Source organism: Anomalospiza imberbis, chromosome 15 (genome assembly GCF_031753505.1).
Source record: "Anomalospiza imberbis isolate Cuckoo-Finch-1a 21T00152 chromosome 15, ASM3175350v1, whole genome shotgun sequence".
NCBI classification, from domain to species: Eukaryota; Metazoa; Chordata; class Aves; order Passeriformes; family Viduidae; genus Anomalospiza; species Anomalospiza imberbis.
The window spans coordinates 2,938,191-2,951,709 of NC_089695.1; the positions used below are offsets into that span (position 1 = coordinate 2,938,191).

Below are 13,519 nucleotides of genomic sequence, written 5' to 3' on the forward strand. Positions count from 1 at the left end.
CCACGAGTTGTTCTGCCATTAGTGCCACGTCCAGCCCCTCTCCCCAGCAGCCCCTGGATGCCCACACCATGGAGCAAATTTCCCCCCACCCTAGCTGGAGCACGGGGCAAGGAGCTGTGTGACATCTCCAGCTCCTTCTGGCCATGACCCCAAAGTGCTCCTGAGTCCAGGGAACAAGGGAGGGGGACCTTGACCCCCCAGAATCCAGGTGAAGTGAATAAAATGAGCTCTCGGCATAAAAGGAGCTCTCTGCTCCAGAACTCAGAAGGACAGACATATTTCCTGGAGCTGGGAGTGCTGCTCCAAGAGCTGTGCAGCAATCCCTGCTGTGTGCAACTCAGGGACAGCCAGGAGCCAGGGTGAGCTATTAAAATACAATTTATTGGTACAAATCAGACATAGTGAAACAAACTCAGTTTAGAAAGAGCTGTCATGTTCTGCACAGATGGATTCAAAATGAACTGTCCCATGACCAGAGCAATTGGCAATGATGACAGACAGACTGGTGGACAGGTGCAGGGTGCACAAGGCAGGGGAGAGACTGTGCTGGGGCTGGAGTCCTGCCCTTGAGGGCTCCTGACTGCCAGCTAAAAGTTCTAAAAGAGAAGCAGGACACACCTGGAGATGTTTGTCCTATGCAGGTGGGGCCCCCAGTGCACCAGTGCAGGGGTTCCTCCAGGCATTCAGGACTTGGGAAACACAGAGACTCAAGTGAGGGCAGGGCTGGAGGGAAGAGACTGTCACCTGTGCTGGGGTCACTCCAACGGTTGGAAACTGTTTTTCATTCAGATGACGTTGCCTTGGGCTAGAGAGCTACTCAGCAGGGCATCTCTCAGTGCTTAAGCTGGCAGCCCCTCTGGCCATCCAGTCCCTGTGTGCACGTGCTGCTCCTGAACAAAGGCTGGCTCTGCCCTGGACCCGGGCTATGTCCAGCCCTGCAAGTGTTGGGTCAGGGTTGCAAGAGAAGCACTCATGAAGGCTGGGTTTTGCACTCACTTCCCAGGGAAAACAGACACCAATTGCTGCTCTACACATGCAACACATCCCGCTGGATCTCAGGGACAGAACAATGGTCACTGTCCCAGTGTGTAAGGTCAGGCTTGGCTGAACCAGGCTTGGTCTGCACACACTTTCCATGCCTACTGGGACAGAGATACAGGCATGCAGCTCAGTACATTCACACAGCCAGACAAGACAAAGAAGTGACCATGTTTACAGAGATGAATGGTCCCTAAGGGGACATGGGAATGGGTAAACTCAAGGCAGATTTGCTTAAATCTGGTTATATGGACCTCAAACAGCACCTGCTGCCAATACAGCTCTGCAAGATGAGATGGGAGAAATTCCCCTCGCCACCACCCCCCAATCCCTGTAATTTTCAGTCTGTTGCTCCTTAAATCCTTCCCACATGCTCTGTTGAGCCACTCTCCCAGCAGCCCCATAAAGTCTTGAGTTGGTCCATACATGGAGGCGTGTGCTGTGGGTGGACCTGGCAGCTGAAATAATGCAGAAGATTCCAAGGATAGAGCCATCCAGGCTATTTCAGGTCATTGTTGATAACCACACTGTCATGCATGTCACAGTAAGTTGTCATCTTCTTCCTCTTGCCAAAGGTGGAGAAGCTGTTTTTGTTCTCCCGGCCTGGGAAGAGGGGCCCATCCTTGCTGGAAAGCAGAGTGGGGGTGCCAGGGATGTAAACGTTGTGCTGATAATCCAGGGCTGGGTACAAGGGGCTGTACTGGGGTGTCCAGATGCTGTTGGGGCCTGCTGAAGCCTTCTGAAACTCTGGAGAAAAGATGAGTGTAAGACTGGCTCAGGTCACATCCACATCCCAGCATGCAAGTCCTGTGTCACCAACCTCCATCCTGGTGCCTGGACACCCCTTCCACCCACAAAACTTCACCACTGCTAGGAACAGGGATGTGCTGCCCCCACTGCACCTCCAAAAGTGACCAGAGGGTCTGGTCTTGCCAGCCCCAGTATCCCAATACTAACCAGAGACCGGGGTCACCAGTGTGCACAGCCTCTCGTGCTCCTTCTGGAGGGCTCTACGGATTTCCCCCACATCTTCCAGGCTCTGGGAGCTAAAGAGAAGAGACTGGTTCAAAGCTGTGTCAGACATAACCTCCCCATTCTCATATCCCCCTTCCACCTGCTTCCTCTGTTCCCCCAGTGCTGATTCAGTACCTTTTCAGGGCAGGTCTCTGTGTGTTTGGAGGCAGCCAGTCTGTGTTGGGCTGCTTGGCCTGGAAAACACAGGGAAGAGCAAGGCTGGTTATTGGGACCCTCTGTCAATCAGTCCTGGGACCCTTTGTCAAAAAACCCAGCCCTGTCAGCACAAGGCTTCAGCAGGCAGGGATGCAAGACCGCATCTCCACTTCCCTATGCTCTTTGTGGAGAATCAAGCAGCACATTCCTGTTTTGGGGAAATTGAGCCAGAATGGAATCAGCCTGTTCCCTTCTGGACTTTCTCACCCTCCTGAGATATTGGGGTGGTTCTGGGCTTGTCCTCTGCCTCTGGGAGTTTTAAGCCTGTCATTTTGCGGAGAGACAGGTGGTTTTCCTATTTCTTCTAATTTTCAAAAGCCTTTTTTTTGCATGTGCAATGTTTACTTAGCCCAGGTCTGAGGTACTAAATGGTGAGAGATGCAAAAATCAGCTGTGTGCTTGATGTCCCAGGAGGGCTGCAAAAGCTGCAGGAAAATCTAATTAAGTATTAGGGAAGAGAGTCCAGAGGTGCAAGGGGACACGTGGAGAGACTCTCGTGGCAGAGAGTCTTGGGCTCTCCTTGGAAGGGCTGGTTTATTAAAAGTCAAACGTAAGTGGATTAGACGCCTCATCACTCTCCATCCTTGTAATCGTGTTTTGGAGAGTCTTTCATTGGGAAAATTAGACATTCCTCATTTCAATACCTAACAAATGCTGACATCAAAATCCTGCCCCGAAGACCCCACTCCCTGCCTGCTGGCACAGCTTGGTGCAGAACAGCAGCCGGTCCCGGGACACTGCAGAGCCCTGCCAGCACAGGGGAAGCAGAGCAGCAGCGATGCTCACACTGTCCCCCAGTGTGAATTGCTTACCCACGCGAAGGAGAAGCCACCCCCTCTATCTCACCGCCCCTAGGGCACTGGAGCATCTCTGTTGCCTCTAATGGGTACAAAAGACGGTGAGAAGGGATTTCCTCTCGCCTCAGCCGAGCCCGGCGCTCCCCCGGTAATTAGACCCGTCGGGAAGCTCGGTGGAGATCCCGCTGCCTGACGGCTCCAGATTCCCGCACTGATCAAAGGCTCCGGTTATTCTCTGGGACAAGCCGTGCCTGGTTTCCCTCGTGGCAGAGGCTGAGGGAGGGGGCTGAGGAGACCTGCAGAGTGCTGCTAAGCACTGCTGGGCATTATGTTACCTCTTTGGAGACCTGGAGATGCTGGTCTGGCCGGGACCGCTTCCCGGGATCCTTCTCGTTGTTCCGGGGGGGGCTGCAGGGTTTGAGGAACATGAAGTCACTCTGAGCAGACTCAGGACCAAGGCAGACCTTGTAGCAGTAGCCTGGGGGGCCGCCCGCAGGCACATCAAGGCAGGTGGCAGCCGTGGTCCCTGCAGGGGGCTGTGCCGTCAGGTTGGAAGTCTTCAGGCCATCGGAGGAGGGTCTGGACCCGGGACAGCAGTGGCAGCGAGGTGGCAAGCAGCTGTCCCCTTGGCGGGGACGCCGCTCTCCACGGCAGCGAATGGCTGTGAGGATGAGGATGGCGAGAAGGAAGGTGAAGGAGATGGAACCCAGGGAGACAAGGAGATACAGGGTGAGCGGGGAAGATGAGGAGACCTCTGGAGGGAGGCTGAACTCGCTGAAGTCAGAGAGAGTCTGAGGCATGGTTTCCACCACGGAAAGCAGGAGGGACATGGTGGCAGAGAGAGCTGGCTGCCCTCCATCCCGCACCTGCACCACCAGCTGCTGCCGGCTCGCATCCTGCTCCAGAAAGGAGCGGAGCGTGCGCAGCTCACCAGTGTCGGGTGCCACGCTGAAGAGGGTGAAGTCAGTAGCCTGGAGGAGCTGGTAGGAGAGGCGAGAGTTCAGCCCCGCATCCGCATCCACCGCCGACACCGTGCCCACCAGGTAACCAGGCCTGGCTGATCGCGGCACCAGCTCAGTGGCAACGGAGCCGTTGCGCGGCATGGGGGAAACGATGACCGGAGCATTGTCATTCTGGTCCAACACAAAGATGTGGACGGTGACGTTGGCACTGAGTGGGGGAAACCCCGCGTCCTGTGCTTGCACCTGGATCTGGAAGCTGCGGATCTGCTCGTAGTCGAGGGAGCGCAGGGCGTACATGTGCCCGCTGTCTGAGTTGATAGACACGTAGGTGCCCACAGGCATGCCGTGGATGTGCCCGTCAGCAATGGAGTAGGACAGGTAGGCATTTTGTTGGCAGTCAGGGTCTAACGCACTGACAGAGCAGATGGAGGCACCCGGTGCATTGTTCTCCATCACATAGACACTGTAGGAGGGCTGGAGGAAGCGCGGAGCGTTGTCGTTCACATCAGACACGGGGATGGTGAGGGTGCTGCGGGTCAGCAGGGCAGGCGAGCCCATGTCTCGAGCCGTGATGCTTACGTTGTACTCGGGCACAACCTCCCGGTCCAGCGCTTGCGTGGTGACCAGCGTGTAATAGTTCCGGAAAGAGGAGCGGAGCTCGAATGGCACATTGGGGCCAACCTCACAGCTCACACGCCCGTTGTCCCCAGAGTCCCGGTCCAGAACACTGATGACAGCGATCACAGTGCCTGGGGGGGCATCCTCCAGCACGGGTGTGGACACAGAGGTGAGGGTCACCTCTGGCGCGTTGTCATTGACATCAAGGAGGTGCACAAGCACCCTGCAGTGCACAGCCACAGCCGAGGGTCCGCGGTCCTTGGCTTGCACATAGAGCTCGTGGAGGCTGGCCCGCTCATAGTCCAGGCGGCCCTTCAGCAGCACCTGTCCGCTCCGGGGCTCCACGCGGAAGAGCTCCCGGACATGTGGCGGTGCGTGCCCACTGAAGGAGTACTCAATCTCCCCGTTGGGGCCTTCATCCAGGTCAGTGGCATTGAGCTGGATGACCAGAGTGCCAGCAGGAGCATCCTCAGGAAGGCTCACACCATAGGAGGGCTGGTCAAAGGCAGGCACGTTGTCATTGGCGTCCAGCACCGTGATGAGGATGTGCGCCGTGCCTGAGCGTTCGGGGACGCCGCCATCGAGAGCAGTGAGCAGCACTCGGTGCACACGCTGCTGCTCACGGTCGAGGGCACGCTCCAGCACCAGCTCTGCAAACTTGCTGGCATCACTGCGTGTCTGCACCTCAAGTGAAAAGAAGCCATTGGGGCTGAGGCGGTAGGTGTGCACAGAGTTGGTGCCCACATCAGGATCCTGGGCGCTCTCCAGTGGGAAGCGAGCACCGAGCACGGCAGACTCGGCCACCTCCAGCACATATTCCTGCCAAGGGAAGGTGGGTGCATGGTCGTTGATGTCCAGTACCTCCACCTCGACACGGTAGAGCTCCAGTGGGCTCTCGATGAGGAGCTGCAGGTGGAGCAGGCAGGTCCCCCCGGCTTCGCACACCTCCTCCCGGTCAATCCGCTCGTTCACAAAGAGGATTCCGTTCTCCAGGTTCACCTCCAGGTGCTGCCTGGCCCCGGCCCGTGACACGATGCGGAACCTCCGCGCCGACAGGGTGGACACATCCAGTCCCAGGTCCTCACCCAGGTTGGCCACGAAGGCTCCGTGCTCCAGCTCCTCCGGCACGGCGTAGCGCAGCTGCCCCCGCACCGGGCGGCGCGCCGGGGGCCCGGCCAACAGGAGGAAGAGGAGGGAACGGAGGAAGAGCTGCCCCCGCCCGGATCCTGTCCCGGCCCCCATGGCCCCGCGGCAGTCCCGGGAACGAGGAGTCACACCCGCGCCGCTGCCTCCTCCCTCGCCTTCGCTTGCCTCTTGCACTTTCAAAGAGTTTAGGGCTCCCGGGGGCGGCGGAGGAGGGCCTTGCCCAGAGCTGCGGGGCCGAACCGTGGCCACCGGCAGTAGCTTAACCCTTTCTTTGCTGGCCCTCTCAAGGGGCTGCAATCCGGGTCCCGGGGTCACAGCAGAATCTGTTTACCGGAGCCAGACGCACCTGGGGAGGGGACCACCTTCGGGGAGATCCCGTTAACGGCAGTGGGAGCTCCAGCAAGACCGATCGCTGCCCGAGGCACTGGTATTACCCCGCAGATGTTGCGTTCGTCCCCGCGGTAGATTAAAAGGAGCCCAGATCGCGGCTGCTGCCAAATCCCCCGGCCGCGTCCCCCGCCGTGCCGGTCCTAACCTTTACCAGATGGTTAAGCCCCTCCAGACTTGATTACATTTCCCTGCACACCGTTTTCCTTGTAATGCGGAGTTTTTAATTACAGGAGCAGGGAGATTACAGCCCTGGATAAAGCTGAGCCCATCAGCGCGGAGGCACAGAGACCCCCCCTTCTTTCCCTGCCTCCTTCCCACCCCCGACACCCCTCTTGCCCACAGCCCCGCGTCCCAAATCCCGCTCCCCCACCGGGCACCCCAGTGTCAGCCCCCTCGGGCTCTCGGCACACGATCCTGCCCAGATACCCCAGGATCTGCCTCCCCACACCCCCAGCGGTGCCCCCACCGCGGGCACAAACTTTCCGCCCCCCGCGGAAGGTGAGGGGGAGGCGGGAGCCGTCCCCCGCCGGCCCCCGAAGCGCGACAGACGGCGGCCCCTGCGCCCCCCCTTCCCCTCCCTGCCCCGGTACCGCTCACGGTCCCTCCGCTGGCCGATCCGTTCTCCCCGCAGACCCGTCTCCAGCCGCCGCCGCGCCCGGGCAGCTCCGTGAGTCGCCTCCCACCGTCGCCGTCCCCGGGGGCGCTCGGTAACGGGACGGGGCGGCCGCTGCCCCCGCCCCGCGGCTGCTCAGGGTGCGGATAATCCCCTAACGATCTAGTTAAAGGCTCGAAGGGGCTCGGAGCGGCTTTAGCAGGGCACTGATATTTCACCGCCTTTGTCTCTGCTCACCGGTCCCCGTTGGGAAGGGAACCGCCGGCCCCAACCGCTCCCCCCACCTTGCTCCCCACGGGGACCCGAGTGGGAAGCAGGATCCAGAGCCGACCGGGAGACCGGAGGAGGCAGGAGGCGGCGGAGCTGGTGGGGTTTGTCGGGCTGGGAGAAGGATTTGGTCCCTGGGAGTGCAGCGAGACCCACGCGGGACGTGCCGCGCTCGTGGGGTCGCCGGTCGGGGAGGAGGGCTGGCGGGGCGGGCCGGTGGAAGGAGCGGAGCGCCTGGGGCACGCGTGGGCTCGGGCCGCTCACGGGTGGAATCGGGACGGCTCCCGGTAAGTGAAGCCCAGCCTGCATCGGCAGCGCCGGTCACTGCCAGCCTGTCCCCCGCGCCATCTCCCACGCCAAGACCACCCCTGGCGGCGTCGTTGTCACCCCCGCCCCGATCTGTTTCTTTCTAATCCCCCTCCAATCCCCGATTTGCACCCCCCCTTCCCGCCCCCCTCCCTCCGTCCATCACCGCCCAGCCCTCCCGGGGCTGAGACGCCGGAGGTGGGATGGAGGGGGTAGCGCTCCTCCGGGAGCCCCCTCGAGTGCTGCTCAGGCCAGAGGGGGATTGAGGGTGGGGGTGAGACGGGACACAGAAATTTTCGGGGGGTCTTAATTCATTCCCTTCAGTCCTTCCCCCGTCTCCGACCAAAATGCATTCTGCAAAATCATTGGAGCGGCTCTGGTCCTATTGTTTGATTTAGAGTAAAATATTCACCACCACCTCCTGCTCCCCCAGGTGCACCGGCAGGATCCGAGCCCCCCCCCCGACTCCCTGCCCGGTCCTTCCCGCCCTTCTCCAGCTCTGCTTGGTAATGCACCCCTCACCCCTGCACATCTTCATCCCTGCTTCCTTGGGGGGAGAACCGTATCATGTCCTTCCCTCCCCTAAGGGAGATGACAGGATAGTCCCATCCTGTTCCTTTACCTCATCTCCCCAGACCTTGTAGTCTCTTCCAGCTCCCCCCCAGACCCCGTGATTCCAGGGGACCAAGGTCAAACGGGGTGGGGGGGTGGGTGGGGTTAGGGGGAACAGACTTGTTCCAAGGATCCCTTTTCTGAAGGAAATGGCTCGGGCTGGGGGTGCTGCAGAGGGGTGATGAATCCAAAGAAGAGCCTTTTTTCGAGGAACATAGCAGAGGAGGGTGAGCAACAGGACGGGGGGCATGAAATGGTGACAGTGCACCACTAACACCCCACTTCATACCCTATAGATTTTAAGGCCCCTCTTGTGGTGCAGAAGAGTGTTCAGCTGCCAGCCCTGTTCTCCCGGGGTAGGGAATCAGGATGAGGCTAGGAGCTTGTTTTTGGAAAATGCTGGAAGCTAGAAGGGGGTCTGTCTCTCTGAGATGTCTTGGCACAGGCAGGCAGGTGGCCAGTTGCCGCAGGTCAGCACTGATGTGCCTTGGCAAGGCCACCCGGAGAGATCAGGGTGGGATGTAGCAGGAGATGCCGCAGGTTGAGCTGCCTTGGAAAAGTCATGCGGAGAGCAAAGGACTGGGGGGAGACCAACACTCAGCTGCCTGTGGGCACTAAACCTTGCCCAGCCACCACTGTCACTCCATTTTCCTGCCTGCTGCGTTCTGGGGCAGCAGAAGGGGCTGCAAGAAACGCTGTCCCTGCCAGACCACACAGCCCCTCCCCCAGGTCCCCAGGGCTCCCGTCTGCCCAGCCGTGCATGTGGCTGCACTGCTCCCTCCTCGCTCCAAGCGGGAGCAGTTATAGTTTATGGTGCCCAAGAGGGCACAGTGGAAGGGGGGGGTCTCCTGGTGGGAATGAGAGCAGCCCTGGCCCTGCAGCTGGGAAGTCACTCTGGGGTTGCTTCTGTAGGGTCAAGTGCTGGGGATTTGGTCTGTGAAGCCACAATGATCTCTGCAGCAGGATGCCCTGACCAGAGCTCCCTCCACTTCAAAACTTTGGTTCCCTGCCTTCCCATGGGAGAAAAACCCATGTCCTGAAGGGGATGGTGGCCGTCCTGGCATGTTTATCAGGGCTGGTGGGCACTCTGCCTGCCCTTGTGTGCTGGGATGCAAGATATGATACGTGCCCATCTCCTTTCAGAGGTGCACAGGGACAGGATGAGAGAGTAAGGGCATGAGCTGGAGAAAAGAAATTCTTATTAAGGAAAAAAATCTTCATCATGAGGGTGTCACAGGGACCAGAATGGGGCAGGGATTGGCATTCTGGAGGTCCTCCTGAGCTGCCGAATCTAGCTCTGAGTAGGAATGCCCCAAGGTCCTCCAGAAGTCCCAATAGAAAAAAAAACCCTGTGAAGTCCCAGACACTGAGCAGAGGTGAGTAGGTCACCAAAGCAAGGGCAAGAGCTGCCCAGAGAGCCCAGGCTTCCAGAGCACAGGTCCCAGATTTGTTAGGGGCCACTTCTCACAGGCACCATGCCCAGGGGTGGATGGAGCAATGAAGGATGCCAGGATTCTATTCCCACTGGAAGTCCTTGTCCATGGGCTTTGCTCTGCAAGGTGCTGGAGTTGCTTACCGCCCTCCTCTTCCTCTACAGTGGTGCAGAAAGAACTTCTGCACCAGGCATGATATGTTCATGAAGTTCCGGGGGGCTTTTATGTGAGAAGACATTGCTGAGGTGACCAACTCAAGGCTTACTACTAGTAGAAGGCACTTGACTCTCCTGGCCAGACACACATAGGGACAACTCCCCAGTCCCTTTGCATGGGACAGATGGAAACTGAAACAGGCTCAGCTCCGAGCAGACCCTCTCTAGCTGTCACCTCCTTTTGAGCCGTTCCAGGACATGGGGCCCAGTCCTGCTCAGCCTCTAAGGGAGCAGTTCTGACTCCCTGTAGGACACAGATTTCAATGGCAGCTCAGGAAGCCAAGTCTCCCCTCTTGCTCTGGAGGGGGAGAATTTCTTGCAAACCCAAGCTGCCAAAGGAGCTGCTCTCATGACTGGTATCTTGTTCCACTTGAAGTAACAGACTTGGGACCAAAAGCAAAAGGTGTGTCCCCATTATCCTGAGAGCTGGGACTACTCACTTTGCTGTGGGCATCCTCTTAGAGGGTCTCCCTAAAATATCCTGAGGGAATGTCTCCTTTCTGCTGGGAAGGACGAAGGAACAGTGAGCAGGAAAGAAAGGTGGACAACAGTGTAATGATTGCCTGGGGGAAGAGCAGCTTTGTGAGAGAAGAGGTGACACCTCTCCTCTGCCAGGCACCAGTGTGACTGCTGTTGGAATATATGCACAACTCTTGTGCCTGAAGTTCTGAAAGGTTAAAATACTGATTTAAGGCTTGGAACAATACCTTACAGGGAGAAGTGTGAGTGAAACTGCCTGAACTCTGTGGACAAAGAAACCAGAGGAGAAATGATGGTAGGGCCAGGGAGGTGTTACCAGGAGGAAATTCTTTGGACAATTAGAAGGAATGCAGAGCCATGGCTTGAGCCTGACAGATTCATGTTCTGGGCAGTGAAAGAGGACCAAGCTGTCAGGACTTTTGATGGTGTCTATGTCTTTTGATGTCCAAAGGATTCCCAAGTTCCCCAGTGTATCATGCTAAAGTGGGAAGACGGCCTGGGAAGAGTGGTTCTGATTGATCTCACCTCCTCCAGCAGAGAAACCACTGCAGCTTTTCCAGTCATGTTGAAGCTGGGACCCCAGTGAGGAGGCCAAGGGGCAGAAGTCAGAGTGGATGCTTCCCCTCCCCACAGACATCTTTCATCAACATCCAAAAAAAAAACTGTGTGCAGTTTAACGCTGAAGTCCCACATCCCTGGCATAGGTTGGTGGTTTCAGAAGGGAAAGGCATGAAAAGGCATGTTCTCTTTATCTCCATTTCTAAAATTTAATTCTTCTAGTCCTGGACAGATATGGGGATGTTTCCTGCTTCCCTGTTCCTTCTTTCACTTCATTTCTCTGTCTCCATTCCCAGGACAGGGACCACCTCTACCCTCCCACTCTCTCCTGGCCCGTGCCATGGACTTTGTCTCCCTGAGACACGCCCCACCATCCCCATCTTCTCCAGGGAGCTTTGCAGATCCTCCAGGCCTCCCTTTTCTCCCCCACCAGCCCTACTTCTTTCCTCTCTGTCTGAGAGATCAGTCATCGAGGGTGTCAACGCACACGCACCCGACTCCCCCGGGAGGATGGGGAGCTGGAAGCTGGGGGTGGTGTTCTGCTGCGAGAAGGCAAAGCTGCCATCAGCAGCCGCTTTGATCTGAAGACAATTACAGACGAGTGTAGGACCCTGCTCCACTCAGCCAATAAATAATGGAATTTTTGTGTTGACACAGACAGATTTCCCCCAAACTGTCAGAGAAGGGGAGACGGAGTGAGTGAACAGGAGCCCGAGAGGCTGGAGGGAAGGGGAGAGAAGCAGGAAGGGGAAGGAAAGAAGTGGGCCTGTGGGAAAACAGGGAGAAGGGGGAAAAAAAAGAAGTTTGGGAAGGCAACACTGATGGGGGGAGCTGGGCAGGGATGAGAAGAAGCCTAAGGAACACATATTTGTAGAGGGGAAGGAAAATCAAGACAGGAACTGTGGGTGGAAAGGCGGTGGGGGGAGTGCTGCATACACAGCTGGAAGCAGAGGGAAAAAATCTGAAGGTGGAAAAGAAAGAGAAGGAGGAACAAAGGCATGGCAGTGTCCCCGGGGCTCCCCGGCTGCCTGGCAGATCACACGCTCTCCGAGCAGGGACCATATTCCCGCAGCCCTCCGCAGAGCGGCCCTGACCCCCCCGAGGCGCTCAGCACTGCGGAGCCGGCCATGGGAGACATGCATGAGTTGGTGAAATGGTGCCACTGGTGTGCAGCCAACAGCAGAAATTTGCTCTGAGATCACAAGTCCCTGAAAAACCTCCTGCGGATGGCCTGTCCCCGTGCTCCCCCTGCTCCTCCCCATCTCCCTCTCCCTGCTCCCTCTCCAGCCTGGAGCTGTTTGTTCTCTGGCTGGTGATGGTTTTGTACTTCACTTACAACAAAGCAAAACCTCCCTTGTGCTCAGGAGCCCCACACTGAGCCCAGCAGAAACCATCCATCCAGCAACCCTCCAACCTGGATGTGGCAACAGACCTGACAGGGACGGGGGAGGCACTGGGGTTGTCTCCTTCCTCCCAGTTTGGAACACTCAAGAGCCCTACTTGTTCCCTCTTGGCCCCATCTGTGGCCTGAGCTGGCTCAGCCCCAGAAATTTTGCGTGTGGAGTATGGCCCAGCTTGCCGAGGTCTCCAGGCCAAGCACCACTTCACTGTGGGTGTCCCTGGCTCCCAGCTTGATCCTTTTTGCAAAAGCTGGCATCCAAGTTTCCCATCCAGGCCCCAGATGGGAAGCAAATACCTCCCAGCCCAGGCATTCTCCCCTCTGTAAATCTTCACCTTGCCCTATCTCTGCCTGCCACCCCTTCCCCAACCAATGCCCAGAGAAGCTGTGGCTGCTCCATCCCTGAAGTGTCCAAGGGCAGACTGGATGGGGCTTGGAGCAACCTGGTCTGGTGGAAGGTGTCCCTGCCCATGGCAGGGCGTTGGAACTGGCTCATCTTCAAGGTCCCTTCCAACCCAAACCATTCCAGGATCCTGTGATTCCTATTCTCTTTTGCAGCAACCCCAACTCTAATCGGAGGCTGAACCTCTGCCTTTGCACAGATTGGATTTTCCCTTGCTGCCCCCACACAAGGAAGGCAGGACAGGATGCAGATTGGGCCAAGCATTGACTGATCCACGTGGCTCTCAGTACACAGCTCTCCACAGAGCTGGGAGGGGGCAGGAATACTGGCTCTGGAGTTGTGTGGAATGGTGCCACAGCACTGATGGGACTGATGGGAGCATGGGACACCCAGGAGCCTCGACAGAGCAGGGGTTGGTGGCACAGACTCCTGGCACCACTGCACCAGGTCAAAGCCAGGCAGGAGGGAGGATTTCCAGGGATATTGCCTATGGATGTTATTTAGCTTTAATGCTGGCAAATGGCAGGAACGCCTGCCTAACTGGGGCAGCAGTAGCTTGTGGCCTGAGCAGTGGGAGGACTGGAGCTCCTGCCAAGCGCTTAAATCTTTCAGGATATAAAACTGGTGTAAATTGCTGAAAAAACAGGTCTTTCTGCTAATAAAGTCACAGGGAATGATTCAGCTAGCCCAGACAGGGTAACACACAGGGCCAGGCTGGGACCCCTTCTCCAGAATCACTTCAGGTCCCTGGTCCCAGTCATCTTACTGGCATGGTGGGAATGCTGCTGCTGCTCCTCTAGTCCCAAGCAGGATCCGTAGAGAGTGAGGGGAAGGTGGATCAGCAGGAGAGGGCAGGGTTGAAGAAGTGCCCAGAAGCCTTATAGGGTGCCCAGGAAGGAAAGAGAGAGCAGCTGGGTATTTATGCTCAGCCCCTCCATGAGGCCTCAGCCCTTCATCCCAGGATGAGGCCAGGGAAGGTGTCAGGGAGAGAGGAAGTGGAGGTGGCAAGACAGATTTATGTTTTTTCTGGGGTCTGCTGTGACACCTGAGTA

The 13,519-nt window shown here is 57.6% G+C and overlaps 1 protein-coding gene across 1 annotated transcript; it reads right to left on the reverse strand.

The window, feature by feature from the left end:
- Positions 1 to 360: 360 nt before the first annotated feature.
- On the reverse strand, positions 361 to 6,483 carry LOC137482899 (protocadherin-10-like). The gene is made up of 4 exons (XM_068205531.1): positions 3,401 to 6,483; positions 2,188 to 2,246; positions 1,996 to 2,084; positions 361 to 1,785 (listed from the first exon to the last, which is right to left on the reverse strand). The coding sequence occupies exons 1-4, from the start codon at positions 5,885 to 5,887 to the stop codon at positions 1,538 to 1,540; spliced, it is 2,883 nt and encodes a 960-aa protein (XP_068061632.1). The 5' UTR covers positions 5,888 to 6,483; the 3' UTR covers positions 361 to 1,537.
- Positions 6,484 to 13,519: the final 7,036 nt, after the last annotated feature.